At 36.1% G+C, this 15609-nt stretch overlaps 1 protein-coding gene and 1 long non-coding RNA gene across 2 annotated transcripts in view; both read left to right on the top strand.

The window, feature by feature from the left end:
- Positions 1-15609, top strand: part of LOC109097949 (neuroligin-2-like) — an 84252-nt gene that overhangs the window by 42693 nt on the left and 25950 nt on the right. The window contains exon 3 of the mRNA XM_042764984.1: positions 8821-8874. Within this exon, the coding sequence (XP_042620918.1) occupies positions 8821-8874 (54 nt within the window). The remainder of the gene's footprint in view (positions 1-8820; positions 8875-15609) is intronic.
- Positions 1825-6866, top strand: LOC122146422. Its single transcript, XR_006160976.1, has 3 exons — positions 1825-4542; positions 4651-4752; positions 4839-6866. It is a non-coding gene; the product is annotated as an uncharacterized LOC122146422 (long non-coding RNA).

The following is a 15609-nucleotide window of genomic DNA, read 5'->3' on the forward strand; positions in this document are numbered from 1 at the left end:
GCACGCTTTGCAGGACATGGTGGCGCCAGCACAATCACTTGCATTTTTTTCAGTGGATACACCATCATTTTTGCTCATAAAGGTAAGAGCAATGCATCATTCATAACTGTTAAGGGCCTACTTTTATTTGTGTGCACTCAAAAAATCAAAAAAGCGTTGCTCTTTTATAAAATAAAGAGAACAAACATGATGCGCTTTCTGCCGTCTCGTCTTGAACAGGAGCTCTTCACAAAAATTAACCAAAACTCAGTGAATAGCCTACATGCCTCACAGACATGATATATATAAATATATATATATATATATATATATATATATATATATATATATATATATATATATATATATATATATATATATATAAAGCTTTAAATTACTACTTAACAAAATAAAACAAATCAAAAACAAAACCTCTTTCATTATAATCATTATCCGTAAAGATGCACTTCTCTCTAAAGGCGTGTCTAATGAAGAGGTGGCGAGTCAGGATTGGCAACTTCATCCTTGTGACACCGACTCAGAAAACACTATTTATTAGTAAATAATTCAAATATCTCCTTCCTATTTCCCCCTGACACATTTATGGTACTTACTTTTGCCAATTCTTTGCGGCAAGCCTAAGCCTACTGCATGCATTTGAACGCAGAACTCTTCAGCTGCGCTGCGGGACAATAAACACTGTCGATCCGTTCTTGACAGTCATGGTAGCACGGCCTTGTGTTGTTTCCACCAGCATGGCAATTTTTTTCAGCATTAATTCGTGGATGTCTAAAATGTAAAAATAAGGAGAAGCCTAAAACAAGCCCGAGGCCTGGCCCGCGTCTGAACTGTGGCGTGAAAATTGGCCCGAAGTCCGGCCCAAGGGGTATAAAAAAGTCGGGGTGAAATGCAGGGCTCTAGACCAGCCTAAAAGTTTAACTTTTAAAACTTTTTGTCATCCTAACAAGAAACAGCTTTACTGATTCTTATGAACAGAGTCTCATACTGTCTATCAGCTATGACTATTTTAGTCTTTCAAAGGACAAAATGGGTGGAAAAACAGTAATGAAATTAGACATAAATGGCATAAAATGCAGTCCAGGAACGAGGCCCTCTAGAGGTACAAGACCCTGTGTGGTCGCACACTTGGCACAGCCCTTGCGGTACTGTTAAACAGCAGATGTTTTCCAGATCTTTAGCAGACATCTCGCAGATGTTTGTGTGCTATCTGGGATTATATTAAAGATAATATTATTTTTCACGCTCACACAATTTTGTTTATATCCAAGAGTGTCTATATAATACATGGAGAAATCTTGCAGATAGAATTTCCATTCAAAAGTTTGGGGTCATACATTTTTTTTTTTTTTTTTATAAATTGTTTTATTTGGCAAGGATGCATTAAAATAATCAAAAATGACAGTAAAGGTATTAATAATTTCTGTTTCAAATAAATGCTGTTCTTTTGAACATTGATGTGATGAGTGGGGTGTGGCCGAGAGCCGTGGGAACAGAGCAAGGCCGGTGGAGTAATTGAAAATAAGCGACACCTGCACCACTCACCAGTCTTGAGTCCTACGGAGGATCTCTGGAAGGATAAGAGGAGTAACAACAGTGAAGGATGAGAGAGGAACAGGCCTGGGTGATAATAATAAAATGTTTCTTAAGCAGCAATTCAGCTATTAGAATGATTTCTGAAGGATCATGTGACTCTGAAGACTGAATTAATGGCTGCTAAAAATTCAGCTTTGCCATCACAGAAATAAATGACATTTTATAATATATTAAAATAGAAAACCGTTATTTTCAATAGTATCAAGATTTCACAATATTACTATATTTTTGATGCCTTAAAGACATAAGAGACTTCTTTCCAAAAAAATAATAAAAAATTATATTACCAGCGTCCAAAATTTTGGAACAGTAGTGTATGTTTTGAAATGTGTCATCTTTGCTATGAGTGCAGTTTTGCACAAGTTTTTTGAGCCAATCACCAAGTCTTTCACTAGAGTCCATCCTGAGCTGTGTCGTTGAAGGCAGCAGACTGGGGAAAATGCAAGTCTATTTCATGCTTTTAAGATCCTCCAAAAATGAACAGGGCACTGCTAAAACATCTACTGTGATATTGTACTAAAGTACTTTTGATTTATATATTGCTTACAAAAACATTTGGCTTTTAATAGAGTGCTAGAATGATGACAATTTTGTAGGCCAACCAGGAAGTTAGCATAGCTTTCAGGAAGTTACCATTGGTTTTTGGATTATTGCCGAAGATAAGCTTTGTGACCAACAAAAGTTCATGAAACATACACATTTTGTTAATCGAGAATATCTAGATTATCCACAAGATCAAGTTTAAGATCCAAGATTATCCACAAGATCCGGAAGTAAAAAGCTAAAGTTAGGCTATAAACAAACTACACCACACTCACATGACTTCAACATCACTATCATTAAGTTTTTGACAACTCTTTATGTAAAATCTACAAATTAGAAATCTGAGTTTGAATAGTTTGCAAGAGCGTGAGTATAAACACAAAGAAGCTGTAAAACCAGACTAGTGAGAGGATGAGTTTTCCTGTTCGGCATGATGATTTCTAATGTCCCTGACAAACTGGTTTGGGGAAAAAATAACGCAATTAGCATGTCACGCATCAATTTCATTTTGAAAGTGTCCAGACAAATTACTTCCTGGAGGCTTGATGTGTCACGCCTGGTTAGGAAACCGTGTTAGTTACCACAGTTGCACTGTTCTATCCAGCCACTAGTGCAACAAGACATTTCAATGGTCATGTGGTTTGTAATTCCATATTGTCGTGCTGGTAAGCCCCACACACATCAAAATCTCATTGGTCAAATTTTGCTACACAGAGCTGAATATTAAACTTCAAACATTTTCTGATTGACCAAGATTGCATAGTATTTTTGCTTTAAGAGTGGACCGACAAAATACAGCCACTGGAAACTGGACATGTCATATTGGGTTAGGACACAGTGTTAGAGTTAATACAAAACAGAAAGAAAGAAACTGCTGTGGCTGTTGTTTAATGGCTCATCTAGAGTCTTTAATGGAGGAGAGCTATATACTGAGCACATGACATCAGCCCTTCAAGGCAGATTGCTTTCATGTACTGTTTTTCTAGGTCTGCTCCCCTTGCAGACAGTGAGAGGGAGACAGAAAAAAAAGCAGAAAGAGAGACAGAGAGAATATACTGAAGACATCTCTACACGGCAAGCCTGTCAGGGAGGACAAACCTGCTGGTTACACTGGGATGGTGTACTGCCGGGTTTCCTGTCATGCACTCCTGTCAAAAAATACCAAATACACAATCGCTCACACACACTTTCTCAGGAAAGAAAGTGTTTACTGCACAAACTGTTCAATGGCTCAACATGCACGCTTGAAACCCGCTGCCATCTCTCAGACTAGGAGTAACGCCACATTCTCTGAGCCTGGTTTTTCTTTTCCGACTGTCACCACACCAGGCGCTCACCAACCCACGTACCACCCAAGACTCATCCCACGTAAATGATCTTTCCTCCATTTTAAGTCTTCATTATCATGCTTTCCACTCTACTTCCACACCGACAGCATCTCTTGTGTCTTCTTTTACTTAGAGGGGAATTCTGGGCCTTCATTTTAAAGCTGGTGCATCGTCTTCAAAGGCCAACAGGATTAAGTTTCTGGAAAAGCCTGAGTCCTAATGGAGGCTGTAGACCATATAGTCGGAAACAGTTACCAGTAAAATAATGAAAGCTTGATCTGTAAATGCTTTAGGCGTCGATAAAGTGCTGATGTTGCTGAGACTTAATCACACACGCACACTCGTTCCATACTCCCATCAACCTGTCTCCTGCTTTCCAGCCTTTACTGGAAGAACTGACCAGAGATGGTCAATTGAACTGAAAATCACGTCAGCATTGATCGAGTCTCAAAGCTTAAGTGCAACTCAGGAGAGGATTCAGCTCAGAGGAACATGCGAGAAGATGTACTCACTCGACACCCACTTTTATTTTTTCCAAATTATTTCCAGCCAGTTTTATTTTTTCCAAATTATTTCCCAGAATTTATGATCTGGTCCTTAACTGGTGTATCAATTATAGATATGAGCTACATTTAGAACTTTAAACTACATATAGACAAAATAATATTTATGTAAATATTTTATGTAAAAGTGTGTCAAATAGCACTGGTCTCCATTAGCTCTTCATAAATGATCCCCTCCCACAATCACAATGACACACACACAAACACAACAAACACATACACACACCCCACCCCTGGCTAAGACTTTTGTGTTTGACCTGATCTCAAGTCACACTTCTTGAAGACACCAGCAGCTACAGACTGAAACATTTGTAAGCTTGCACAGTTCTGGGAAGAATCCACTTCAACAAATGCACAAACCAGGTAAGATTGATTATTTATATTGTGTAAAACTAATATATTTAATGTCAAAACTATATTTATACTATATGTCATTTTTCTCAGATAATGTGTTCTCTTTCCTACAGTATCCTACACACAAGGCTGGGTCAACTCATCTTCAGAGAATATAAATGGTAACGTAAGTTCAGAAGGATGTTGCAATGATTAATCCATTTTTGTATTGTTTCACCTAATTACCAATTAAATATTTTCCTTTAATAAACACATTTTATGTGTTTTAGGTATCCTGCAGGAATTATGATGAGGTTATGAGAAAGAAGTTTTCATAGTTTTGCTCCGGAAAAGCCCAGCTGAAACACTCAATCAGCCAAAGAGAGACAACAGTAAATTTAGAAATGGACATGATGTAGCTTCTTAAATAGGCTATTAGCCTGTAAAGATTATTGTCAACATTACTGTTGTTTTGCAGTTGCTGGAGACAAGGTCAACCGAGACAAACACAGAAAGAGCACTGCGGAGGACAGAAATGGTGGAGCTCAGTGTAAGATGAGGAAGATACTGTAGTTGATGTGGATGCACACAGGATCTACAGTGAGGAATGGAGTCTGCTGGGACACTTAATTTCATGTGTTATTTACTGCATTTGTTTGAAATCTTTCATTCAAAGTAGATGTTGTATTTTGAAATGTTGTTTTCTGTTGAAATTGTTTTATGACTTTTTATGTTTTGGATTCTATTTACTATTTTCCCCTAATAAAGACAAACAATCAATCTGCCCTCCTGGTCAGCAACCAATCACATCATTCACCTGTAAGGTTTTTGGGAGGGATGTATTCTAAATGTAACCAATAAAGTTATGACTTTTGAGGAAAGTCTGTGTGCTCAGTGGCCCAATAGCTGTCTGGTTTAGGAGTGGGTTTAGTTTCAGATCAACCAATCCAGTTTAACATGAATGACCAAAAGGGGAGAGCACAGTGCCACGAAGGTCAAGTAATCCTTCATTTAGAGGATTATTTGGCATGGCAACAAATGGCTGTTGCATGGAAAAATACCTAATTAATATACATCTGAATTTGTACATATCTGGAAGAATACGAACCTATGGTATTCTGGTAATTCATGGTAATCTGCGGTGTGTACTGGAGTTTACTGGTCCAAAACTACAAACTACAAATAAACTGCAAATTCAAAAATTATAATTATATATTTTCACCAGTAATTTTGCTGTTAAATATGATCATTTAAAAAGTAACTTGAAATAATATGGACTAGTAGCATCAACAAAAGTGTATACCATCTATTATTACATGGCTTTGTGGAATACTTGATTCTGATTGGTCAGTCGCAACATTCCGAAGCATGTTATCCGTCAATAACAATCGGTAAAAGCTGATAATACAGGCTCATCCGGGCAACTGAAGTCAGCACTATACTCTTGCTAGGAACAGTTTTTCTTCATGGAAGCTTTGTGTTTGGTTAGCTAATAAAATATTAAAACTCGATTCAATATTGTGTGTACAGTTATTTAATTATGTCATCCTGGTGTAGTGGACTCTTGTAAGATTATAAAACAGTTTTTTCTTAAATCAATATCTTTTATCGACATCATTATTTATGTGGTGGAATGGTGTGTAATAAGTGGTATGACTGTCCTTTAAATGTCTGTCTAGTTTGAACTTGCAGCTTGCTAGCAACTGCTTTCTTCACTGAACCTTTTTCGTTCAGATATTTCAACTCAAATCAATATTTTGTGTCTAATTATTTACTTATGTGGCAAGTAGCTGTGTAATAAGTGGGATAATGTACATCCAGCCAGTTTCTATCACAGAATAACCCCATTCAGAGTGATGCAAGACCCCGACACAAAGCAGAGGGGTCTCGCATCACTCAGTCGGGGGTAATTCTGTGATCGCAATCGGATGGATGTACATTACCCCTTACCTAACAACCTCGCAGCTCACAGTAGGTCTGTCTTTAAAGGTTTGTAAGTTACTGTTAGAAAATCTATACCCCTATGGACAAAATGAATCAGATTTTTACTACTGGAAACCAACTGTTGTACTATTTATTTAATTTTAATTACATATATACATATAGAGCTAGTGTTTCTGTGTTGGGCTGGTCTGGATAGTCAAGCAAATCCTCATGCTTCAGAATTTTAGCTCAAATAAACTGCTCATTTTAAATACTCATTTTTTCAAACTATATAGTATTGGACTTTGCAGGAAAATCAACCCACTACTTTTACATTTCTCTGCAATATTAACTTGGGTTAGGAAAAATTAATTCTACACTGAAAACATGAAACTTTCATTTTAAATGTAATTGTGAATGTTTATATGTGATATGTGAAAAAATAAAGTAAAAAAAAAAATCAGGTGAATAGCATTTGAAGTGAGTTCTGAGAATAGAGTTGTGCTGTATATATGTGCATTGTGTTTGTTGGGCAGACTGGGTGAGAATGTGTGTGTGTGTGTGTGTGTGTGTGTGTGTGTGTGTGTGTGTGTGTGTGTGTGTGTGTGTGTGTGTGTGTGTGTGTGTGTGTGTGTGTGTGTGTGTGTGTGTGTGTGTGTGTGTGGTCTATTGCTGTGGAGAGCCTGTTTAGCAGATAAACGGTAAATAAATGGAGATGATTTCTATCTCGTCTCTTACAGGCCTCACCGCCAGTACTGAGGGAGGGGGTAGGGGGTCATGCTGATAATACCCATTAATGGCTGTCGCCACACAAACATTTACCATTTAACCTGAGTTAGCGACAGATGCTAATGTGTCTCGCTGCACCAGATCCTCTCAGCTCCAGTCCTGAAGAAGCCATTGACAGAACGTTACTGTCGCAGTACAAACTAAAGCAGCTGATCTGTTTCACTGGAATGAATGAGACCAGAAATGAGAAGAAACCTACAGTTTAATAACTAACATCATGCAGATTTTTACATCGGACTTGACTTTTTAATACACTATCATTCATCACCCGAATTTCAATACTTTAGCTACATGCTAACTATAGTTTACAAAATGGCATAGTTACAACAGTTATTCTTTCAATAAAGTTGTCTATAAAAAATACTGTGGTACTAGGGTATGATTAGAATATCATGTACTGTACCAGGCTTTTAATATGGTACTTCAAAGCACTACGAAGAAAACCATGTTAATACCAAATTAAACAACAACATTACATTATATATATATATATATATATATATATATTTTTTTGCTTTATATATATATATATATATATATATATATATATATATATATATATATATATATGTATGTATATATAGCTTAATGATGCTTTAATTTTTAAGTTTAAATAATTTCTAAACATTCCTAGTTTTTTTTTTTCTTTTTTAAGTTTTTCATCATCAACTTTATATTTTATTTTACCTTAATTGCTGAAAATTATTTTTAATGGTTTTACTGTTTAACAGTAATGATGGTAATATATAAAAAAAACAGGAGGTAGCATGTGTTATTATTATATATATAAAGAAAGATTATGAATGGAATGAATTATAAATAAAGTTCATATTAATAAAAAAAAATTACTTCTTGTAACATTAATTTGGTGAAAACTGTGGTTGTCATGGTCACTTTTGTTGCTGAAAAAAGGATAGAGAGGACTTTGCTGTTGAGTTTCTTGTCATTTTTAACATTTTGAATGTATTCCACTTTTTATTTATGTTCATTGCTCTGCAGTGTGAAAAGAAAAAAAAGACAGTAAACCCGATTATGACTTCAAATTCAACTTTGCACAAGATGCTGATACTGTTTGGAAATTTGATGTTAAAAAAATAAAAAAATAAAATGTTAATTTATAGATACAAATGTATGTCCTTGGCAGATGCTTTCTTGAGAGCATTACGCAACAGGTTTGTTTATTTGTTTGTTTGTAAGACAGGAAAAGAGAGATCACAGTTTCAGCAGTCTCATCCTGTGAGGGGGAGTTACTGTCCCACAGGACATTAAGACGGAGGACTCCTGAGGGCCGTTGCACTAAACGTAGCTTTGCTACAGTGTTTCCACATGTCTCATCACTTTATCTCTCTGGGCACACAGAGAGATGGCTGGACATTTGTCATTGAATGTCTGGCATATAGAGAATGAGTGAGTGTGGAAGGGAAAACTGAGGAAGAAAAGTGACAACATCGTAGCTGGTAGTAGGGATGTTAGGAAGTGTCCCCACCATCAGTTTCTCTCTCTTTCTCTTTCTCTTTCTCTTTCTCTTTCTCTTTCTCTTTCTCTTTCTTTGAGTTTGTTGTCTGTTTTGCTCTTCTGCTTTGGCTGGTGTTTTTGATTCTTCTTTTAAATTGGGACACGATCTCTTGCTAGTTTGTCATTTTTCTTGTTTTGCTGATTTGGAATTTTTTGCTCTTTTTGTTTAAGCGCAGTAAAACCTTTTTGAATTTTGTCTTTTCTCTTTCCCCCCCTTTTTGTCTTAAACCCAGGTCCGCTCACAAAAAAACACGATGAGTCTTCGATGAACAGACCGAGGGACGAAGGTATTTTTCTTGCATGTTTTCCCTTTTTGTCTTGTTTTTCAGACTCTTTTTTGGGGGGGATACATATGATCATACATATGCATAATTCATGCACTGCTGATGTGGTTATTTGTGCTGCAAAACAAATGATTCTTACATCATTTCATTACAACAGGCTTTTATTTTAGGAATAATCTCCCGTCAATGGTTATTAAGATTTCATTACTAGTTTTGTGTCCTTTTTGATAAATGGCAAAGGATTAGCCAGAAATCAATAAACTACAAATCCCATCAGCCCCCTGTGATTTAGTGCAATTTCATTGGCTGACATGCATCCAGCTGAGAATGCAGTAGAGTAGCTAATGCAGTAAGTCTGTAAAAGACAGCAGGCTGGATTTATTGCTTTTAGGAGCAGAGAAAACTTTCGTATTCTGAATATTCATATAGAATTTAAAATCGCTTAATATTAATATTATATCTTAATATTGACAAAATTATATAAATAAAAATTTCAAAATAATTGCACTGATCTTATTGGTCAGATTTTGTTGATAATAAGGGGTAAGTTGCAGACTAGCTCTTGTTGTGTATATTTGTGTTTATAACATAATCTCTCTGTGTGTGTGGGGGGGGTCTTGCAAATGTGTGTGCATGTTAATCACTCTATGTAACACTCTTTCACAGTTTCCACAAAATGTGTGTTTCTGTGTTGTGTTTAGGAGAAAAAAAAAAGCTGGCAGCTGTGGTTGCCAGAAATTCACTGATTTACAGTGACAGCATTTGGTGCCTGTATATTTTGTAGTTTATGACAGTAGACCATATATACATACATACATATATATATATATATATATATATATATATATATATATGATGATGAGTTCATAAAAAATGGCCTTAACATGTACCACAAACATGTATTGACAGTATACATTTTTAAATTAACTAAACAAAATGTAACATGTACATACATGTAAGTACAAAAAAAATAATAAGAAATATGACTTTTTTAGTAAACTAAAGTATCACCCAGGGACTTGTTCATTAGAAGTGGGGAGAACATCATACTTTCTATAATTTACAGTAAAAGTATAAGTCTTACCTTCTTCAAGGGATAGTTTAACCAAAAAACATTTACTCGCTGTCATGATATGACTTACTTTCATTAAAAATTTTTTTTTTATATATATATATATAATATATATATATATATATATATATATATATATATATATATATATATATATATATATATATGAAGAATTATGAATAGATTTGTATCTATACAAATCCAATTATAGTGAATGACAACTGAGAATTTTAAGCTTCAGATGCGAAATCACAAAAAAAAAAAAAAAAAAAAAAATTTATGCCTTATGCGCTATATTCCAAACCTGCTGAAATCATACTTTGTGTTAGAAACAGACCAACATGTTATTCACTGAAAATCTGCCTAAACCCTAGTCTCAGGTAGTCAGACCTGAAGGCTAAAGGCAGCCTCCAGCTTTCATTGGCATCACAATGAATTTGTTTCCATGCAGATCGTTAAAGATCGCAACACATAGATCTCCTGGAAAACCTGTAGAATTAAACCAATCAGATGATGACTTCAGAACTCCCAAAGTGTTTCCTGTTTTGATTGTCTTATGCACCCGACGCTCAGCCAACTATCTCAACCCAGACATATCTCTTTCTCTCATATCTCCTTTCTCACTTCATTAGAGAAGCAACATCCATTTCTTAAGCAAATGAGTCTTTTGAATCTTTCCAAAGAATCAGTTGATTCAGTTCACAAAACCTTTCTGAATAAATTGTTAAAGGGATACTCCATCCCAAAATGAAAATTTTGTCATTATTCACTTATCCCCATGTTGTTCCTAAACCCGTAAAAGCTTTGTTCATCTTGAATCACTGATGGCAGATGGACCATTCTGACAATGCTTTTCATACTTTCCTGGACTTTGACAGTGTTACTTACTTAGCAGTCTATGGGACACTCTCAAGCCTACCGGTTTTCATCCAAAATACCTTAAATTGTGTTCCGAAGACGAACGAAGCTTTTACAGGTTTGGAACGACATGAGAGTAAGTGATTAATGACAAAATTTTCATTCTGTGGTGGAGTAACCCTTTAATGAATAAACTGAATAAATTCATAAATTGTTCATGAATAAATTAAATAAACTGAATAAATGCATTAAATAAGAGCAATATTGCAATATTCTTCCATGGAAGAAGAAATTTGAAACAACACAAAGAATTTATATATCCATGGATATATGAATAGGTAGTTATTTCTATCATTTATAGCTTTATTTAAAAAAAAAAAAACATAATTTGAACAGTAATCCATATAAATGTGTGTGTATATATATATATATATATATATATATATATATATAGATATAGATATAGATATAGATATTGATATATATATATATCCATGTATTGCCGTGTGTGTGTGTGTGTGTGTGTGTGTGTGTGTGTGTGTGTGTGTGTAAATAATATAATTTTAACAGTATTTTACATTAAAATTCCATGTATTGCCACATCAAATTTATATATACTGTGTATATATATATATATATATATATATATATATATATATATATATATATATATATATATATATATATATATATATATATACTGTACATTAAGGTTATAGATAGTTGAACAATTAGCAGGCTTTTAAAGTATTGTTATTCCTTGCTCATGCTCTTTCCATTTAAAATTATTATCACTCTTTAAAGCAAATATGTCTGTGCATGTGCAGGGCTTATGTTCACAGTTCTCGGAATCCGGGCATCTCTAATTGCAGAGGTTTAAATAGAGACACTGCCAGCTAATCCAATTTTGCGTCTATGAACACGGGAGAGAAGAGGAGAGGAAACACACAGCAGCGATGGAGAAAAGGAGGAGAGCGAAAGAGAGGAGGAGAGGGGGTATGCTCAGATCACCAGTTTGAGACCACAGAGGGGGAAAGATCGCTAAAAAAATGTCACGATAAAGACTAGTATATGATCAAATGAGATTCATGGAGATTTGAAAGTGAGAGAGGATGTGTGGGCGGCAGACAGGAACAAGAAGGGAGGGACGGTCGTGGCACAGAAAGGTAGCGCATTTGCTTCACAACATACAAGAGCTTGTGGCTCACGGGAACCGGGGTTCAAATCCGTTGAGTCCCATTCCCGTTCCCCTGTCTCTCTGCTTTACTTTCCTGTAAATATTGTTGAGAAAAGCCCAGACGGAAAAGAACAAAAAGCTGGAGAGGTGTAGAAAGTCCCATAACGAGAGCAGAGAGGCAAAGATGAAGACAGAGAGTTGAGGAGAGGGGGAGAGAGTAGAAGGAAAAGCAGGAGATCAAGGGAAAGAGGGAGGGGGAGGTGCAGCATAGGAGAGAAAGAGAGAGAGATGCAGGCATGGAGGAGGCGAGACAGAATAGCGTTCTTGTATTTTGAGGATGTTTTGAAGCGAATAGGATACTAAGGCCTCTGTTGAAAGGATCTGGGCGTTGTGCTTGCTCTCTCTCTCTTTCTCTCTCTCGCTTTATTTCAAACTCTATCCATCCCGTATTGAGGCTAACGCATTACATATGGTCTCTCTCTCTTCCTGTGTCTCCCCATTCTTCCCTCACTCACACACACACACACACACACCCACAGACACAAGATTATACTCATGGATTCATAAGCAGGGTTGTCCCAGATAAGATGTTTGTGGATTCTGTGTGCTTCTCTTCGATGCATCACACACAAAAAATATCTCAATACTGCAGCAGAAAAAAAAAAAAGTCTGCTTGGAGAAATCTGCTTTTACAGCATTTGATTCTACATTTATTCAGTATTATTGACAAACCCAAGCATCATTTACTCATCCTTATGTACTTCCAAACTTTCTTTCTTGCTTGGAACACAAAAGAAGATGTTTAGCTGAATGTACAAGATGCTCCATCCAGTGGAAGTGAGATAATTTGACAAAGATCATGCTTTAAAAAAGCAGTCCAAATGACTCGTCTGCAGTATTCCAAGCCTTCTAAAGTCATACGATAGATGACTAAATTTAAATTCACTGAAATCTTACCCTAGACATTTTGCTTGACAAATATTGGTCACCATTCACTTTCATTTTATCACAAAAAGCTGCATGGACATTCTGATAAATGATTCCTTTTGTGTTCCATGGAAAAAAAGAAAGTCTATTTCTAGACTTTTTCTACATTTCTATTTTAATATATTTTAAAATGTAAATTACTCCTGTGATGCAAAGCTGAATTTTCAGCAGGCATTACTCCAGTCTTCAGTGTTATATGATCCTTTAGAATGCATTTGAATAAGCTGATTTCCTGCTCGAGAAACATTTCTGATCATTATCAATGTTAGCTTTTTTTTTAAGTAGAAATTTGTAGAGAAGAAATTTGTATAATAAATGTATTTACTGTCACTTCGATCAGTTTAATGAATAAAAGTATACATTTATTTTAAAACATTCTCTAAAAAAAATCATTAGAACTTTTGAATGTTATTGTACATATAAGATAACTATACCTTAAATCCTCGCTAGCTCTCCATTTAATTGCAATGATGCCTTGGAGAAACAAGTGTGAATTGTGATTTTTCTTTCCTACGGGCATCATGGTGTTGCTTCACGATGACACAAAAAGCAGTTCCATCCTGAAAAAGATTTCCCATCATCTGATTGGCTGTGAACAGCACACCTGATCCACCCAGTCCTATCTGATTGGCTGAATCGGAGGTGTCATTGCTTCAACACCAACGTCTACCAAATAACTCTTACACTGTTCAGCTGCGTCGAGGGTGTGAAACAACACGTATCAAAGCCAGGGAAAAGAGAAATCTAACAGTCTAATATTAGTCTTGTGTGAAAGAGACATTCTGTTAAAACTGGGATAATTGAACTTTATTTATATATTTCCATTGGTCACAGTATTCAAAGTGAACCCAGAAATGTGTTTATACAAGTGCCCGTACTTGTGCACGAGTGTGCAAGCATGTTCATTCGTGATTGCACATAGGTTTTGTGTGATGTGTGTGTTTGTTTGTATGATGAGATGTGTTTGTCTACAAGAAGAGGTGTTTGTGTGCGTGAAAAGATTAAGACGAAAAAGTGTGTGTGAGGGTGCAATCGCAGTAATGCGTTTGTAACCCAAGATTCAGGTGGTGATGCAGGCGGGCGTGCAAATACGTGCGTAGAATTTGTTTCCGTGGCAACAGGCATGAGTGAGTCAGTGCTGGTGAGCTTCTATTAGACACAGAGAGAGAGAGATGAGGCAGTTTCCATAGCGACTCAGCATCACAGCTGCCTGTGTGTGTGTGATTTTGTGTGTCCGTGAAAGGACCTTGGTCTGTGTAACTTTTATTTTATTCTCTTTTGTGTGCCATTTCCTTTTCACATCTCGATCTCTTCCTGTCTCTCTTTCTCTCTCCCTCTCTCTCTCTCTATCTGTCTCACCCTTGCTTTTATGATTTCCCCCATCTCTCTCACCCACTCTCTTTCTTTCTCTCAGACCCCCTCCTTCTCTCTCGGGGTAAACAGATGTCGTGGTAGTTATTTATGTTTCTGCATGGTCTGGTTTTCATATGAATTATCTACAGCGCTTGCACACCACAGAAGCACTGGCTAACTGGACATCTTCGAATGCCCTCGCATTTACACACACACAAGCATCTCTAAGAGCATATGTATATATGCATGAGCATGTGCAACTCACAATCAGGGGAACAACCTGTACCATTAAACAGTACATATAGATGTGAATCTAAAACAGACAGAATATATCTATCTGGAGACTTGAAATGGGGGAATTTAGATGGGGTCGAAGGACAGAGAAGGTACCACATGAGGGAGCTCGAAAGGTAGGGACTCTACCATTGCAGCACCTAGAGGGGAATCCAAGATGTGAGATGGTGGAAGAGGGTCAAAGGACCAGTTTGACCTATTGTAGCTTTTGTATTCCATGTATACTGAGCAGAGAAAGAGAGAAACGCACACAGACTGTATTAACTGATACAGAGATACATCAGAAGCAACAGAGTTTTGGAAGAGAAACAGACTGACTGTGCCAGCAGAGTGCAGAAATGATGAGCAAATGCAAGGCAGACGAAATAACAAATGATCCCAGAGTGTGAGGAGACGATTCAGGATGTGGTCAGGAATCGTGTACTAACATACTATTCTATTTCTGCAGTATGACCTACTAAATTTGCCATTATATGCCATATGCAACAGCACTTATAGAACTCACAAAGTATGGTATCCCATAATGCAGTGTGCTCAACCTGACCTTCTATTTTAAGAGTGACTAGTGAACTGGAACAAACACCATCTTCTATCTTCTACCTTCCCTTATTTGACTAATTAATCCTAACATAAACATCAACACACTATTAATACTGTTCCACAATCTTTTTTTACAATCTTTTTTTAGAAAAAGAGCAGGTAGAATACATTGTGAACACTGTGTAGTATATAATAAGCAGTAAGCTGTTGTTCTAATCCTAACATATCTTCTAACTAAAAAACTGGGGCATCAGCACACTAAACAAACCTGAAATGTATTCATATACCCTTATTCTTTTACAAATTACAGAAAATAGTCTATTCCTGCATTCTATATATACATCTATATATAGCTGTACATCTGTGATGTTATACAGTATACAATACCATAAAAATGGGTTGGTAAGATTAGAAGGGAAAAAAAATATTCAGAAATAAATGCTGTTATTTTGAACTT

Source organism: Cyprinus carpio, chromosome A10, assembly GCF_018340385.1.
Source record: "Cyprinus carpio isolate SPL01 chromosome A10, ASM1834038v1, whole genome shotgun sequence".
Taxonomy (NCBI): domain Eukaryota; kingdom Metazoa; phylum Chordata; class Actinopteri; order Cypriniformes; family Cyprinidae; genus Cyprinus; species Cyprinus carpio.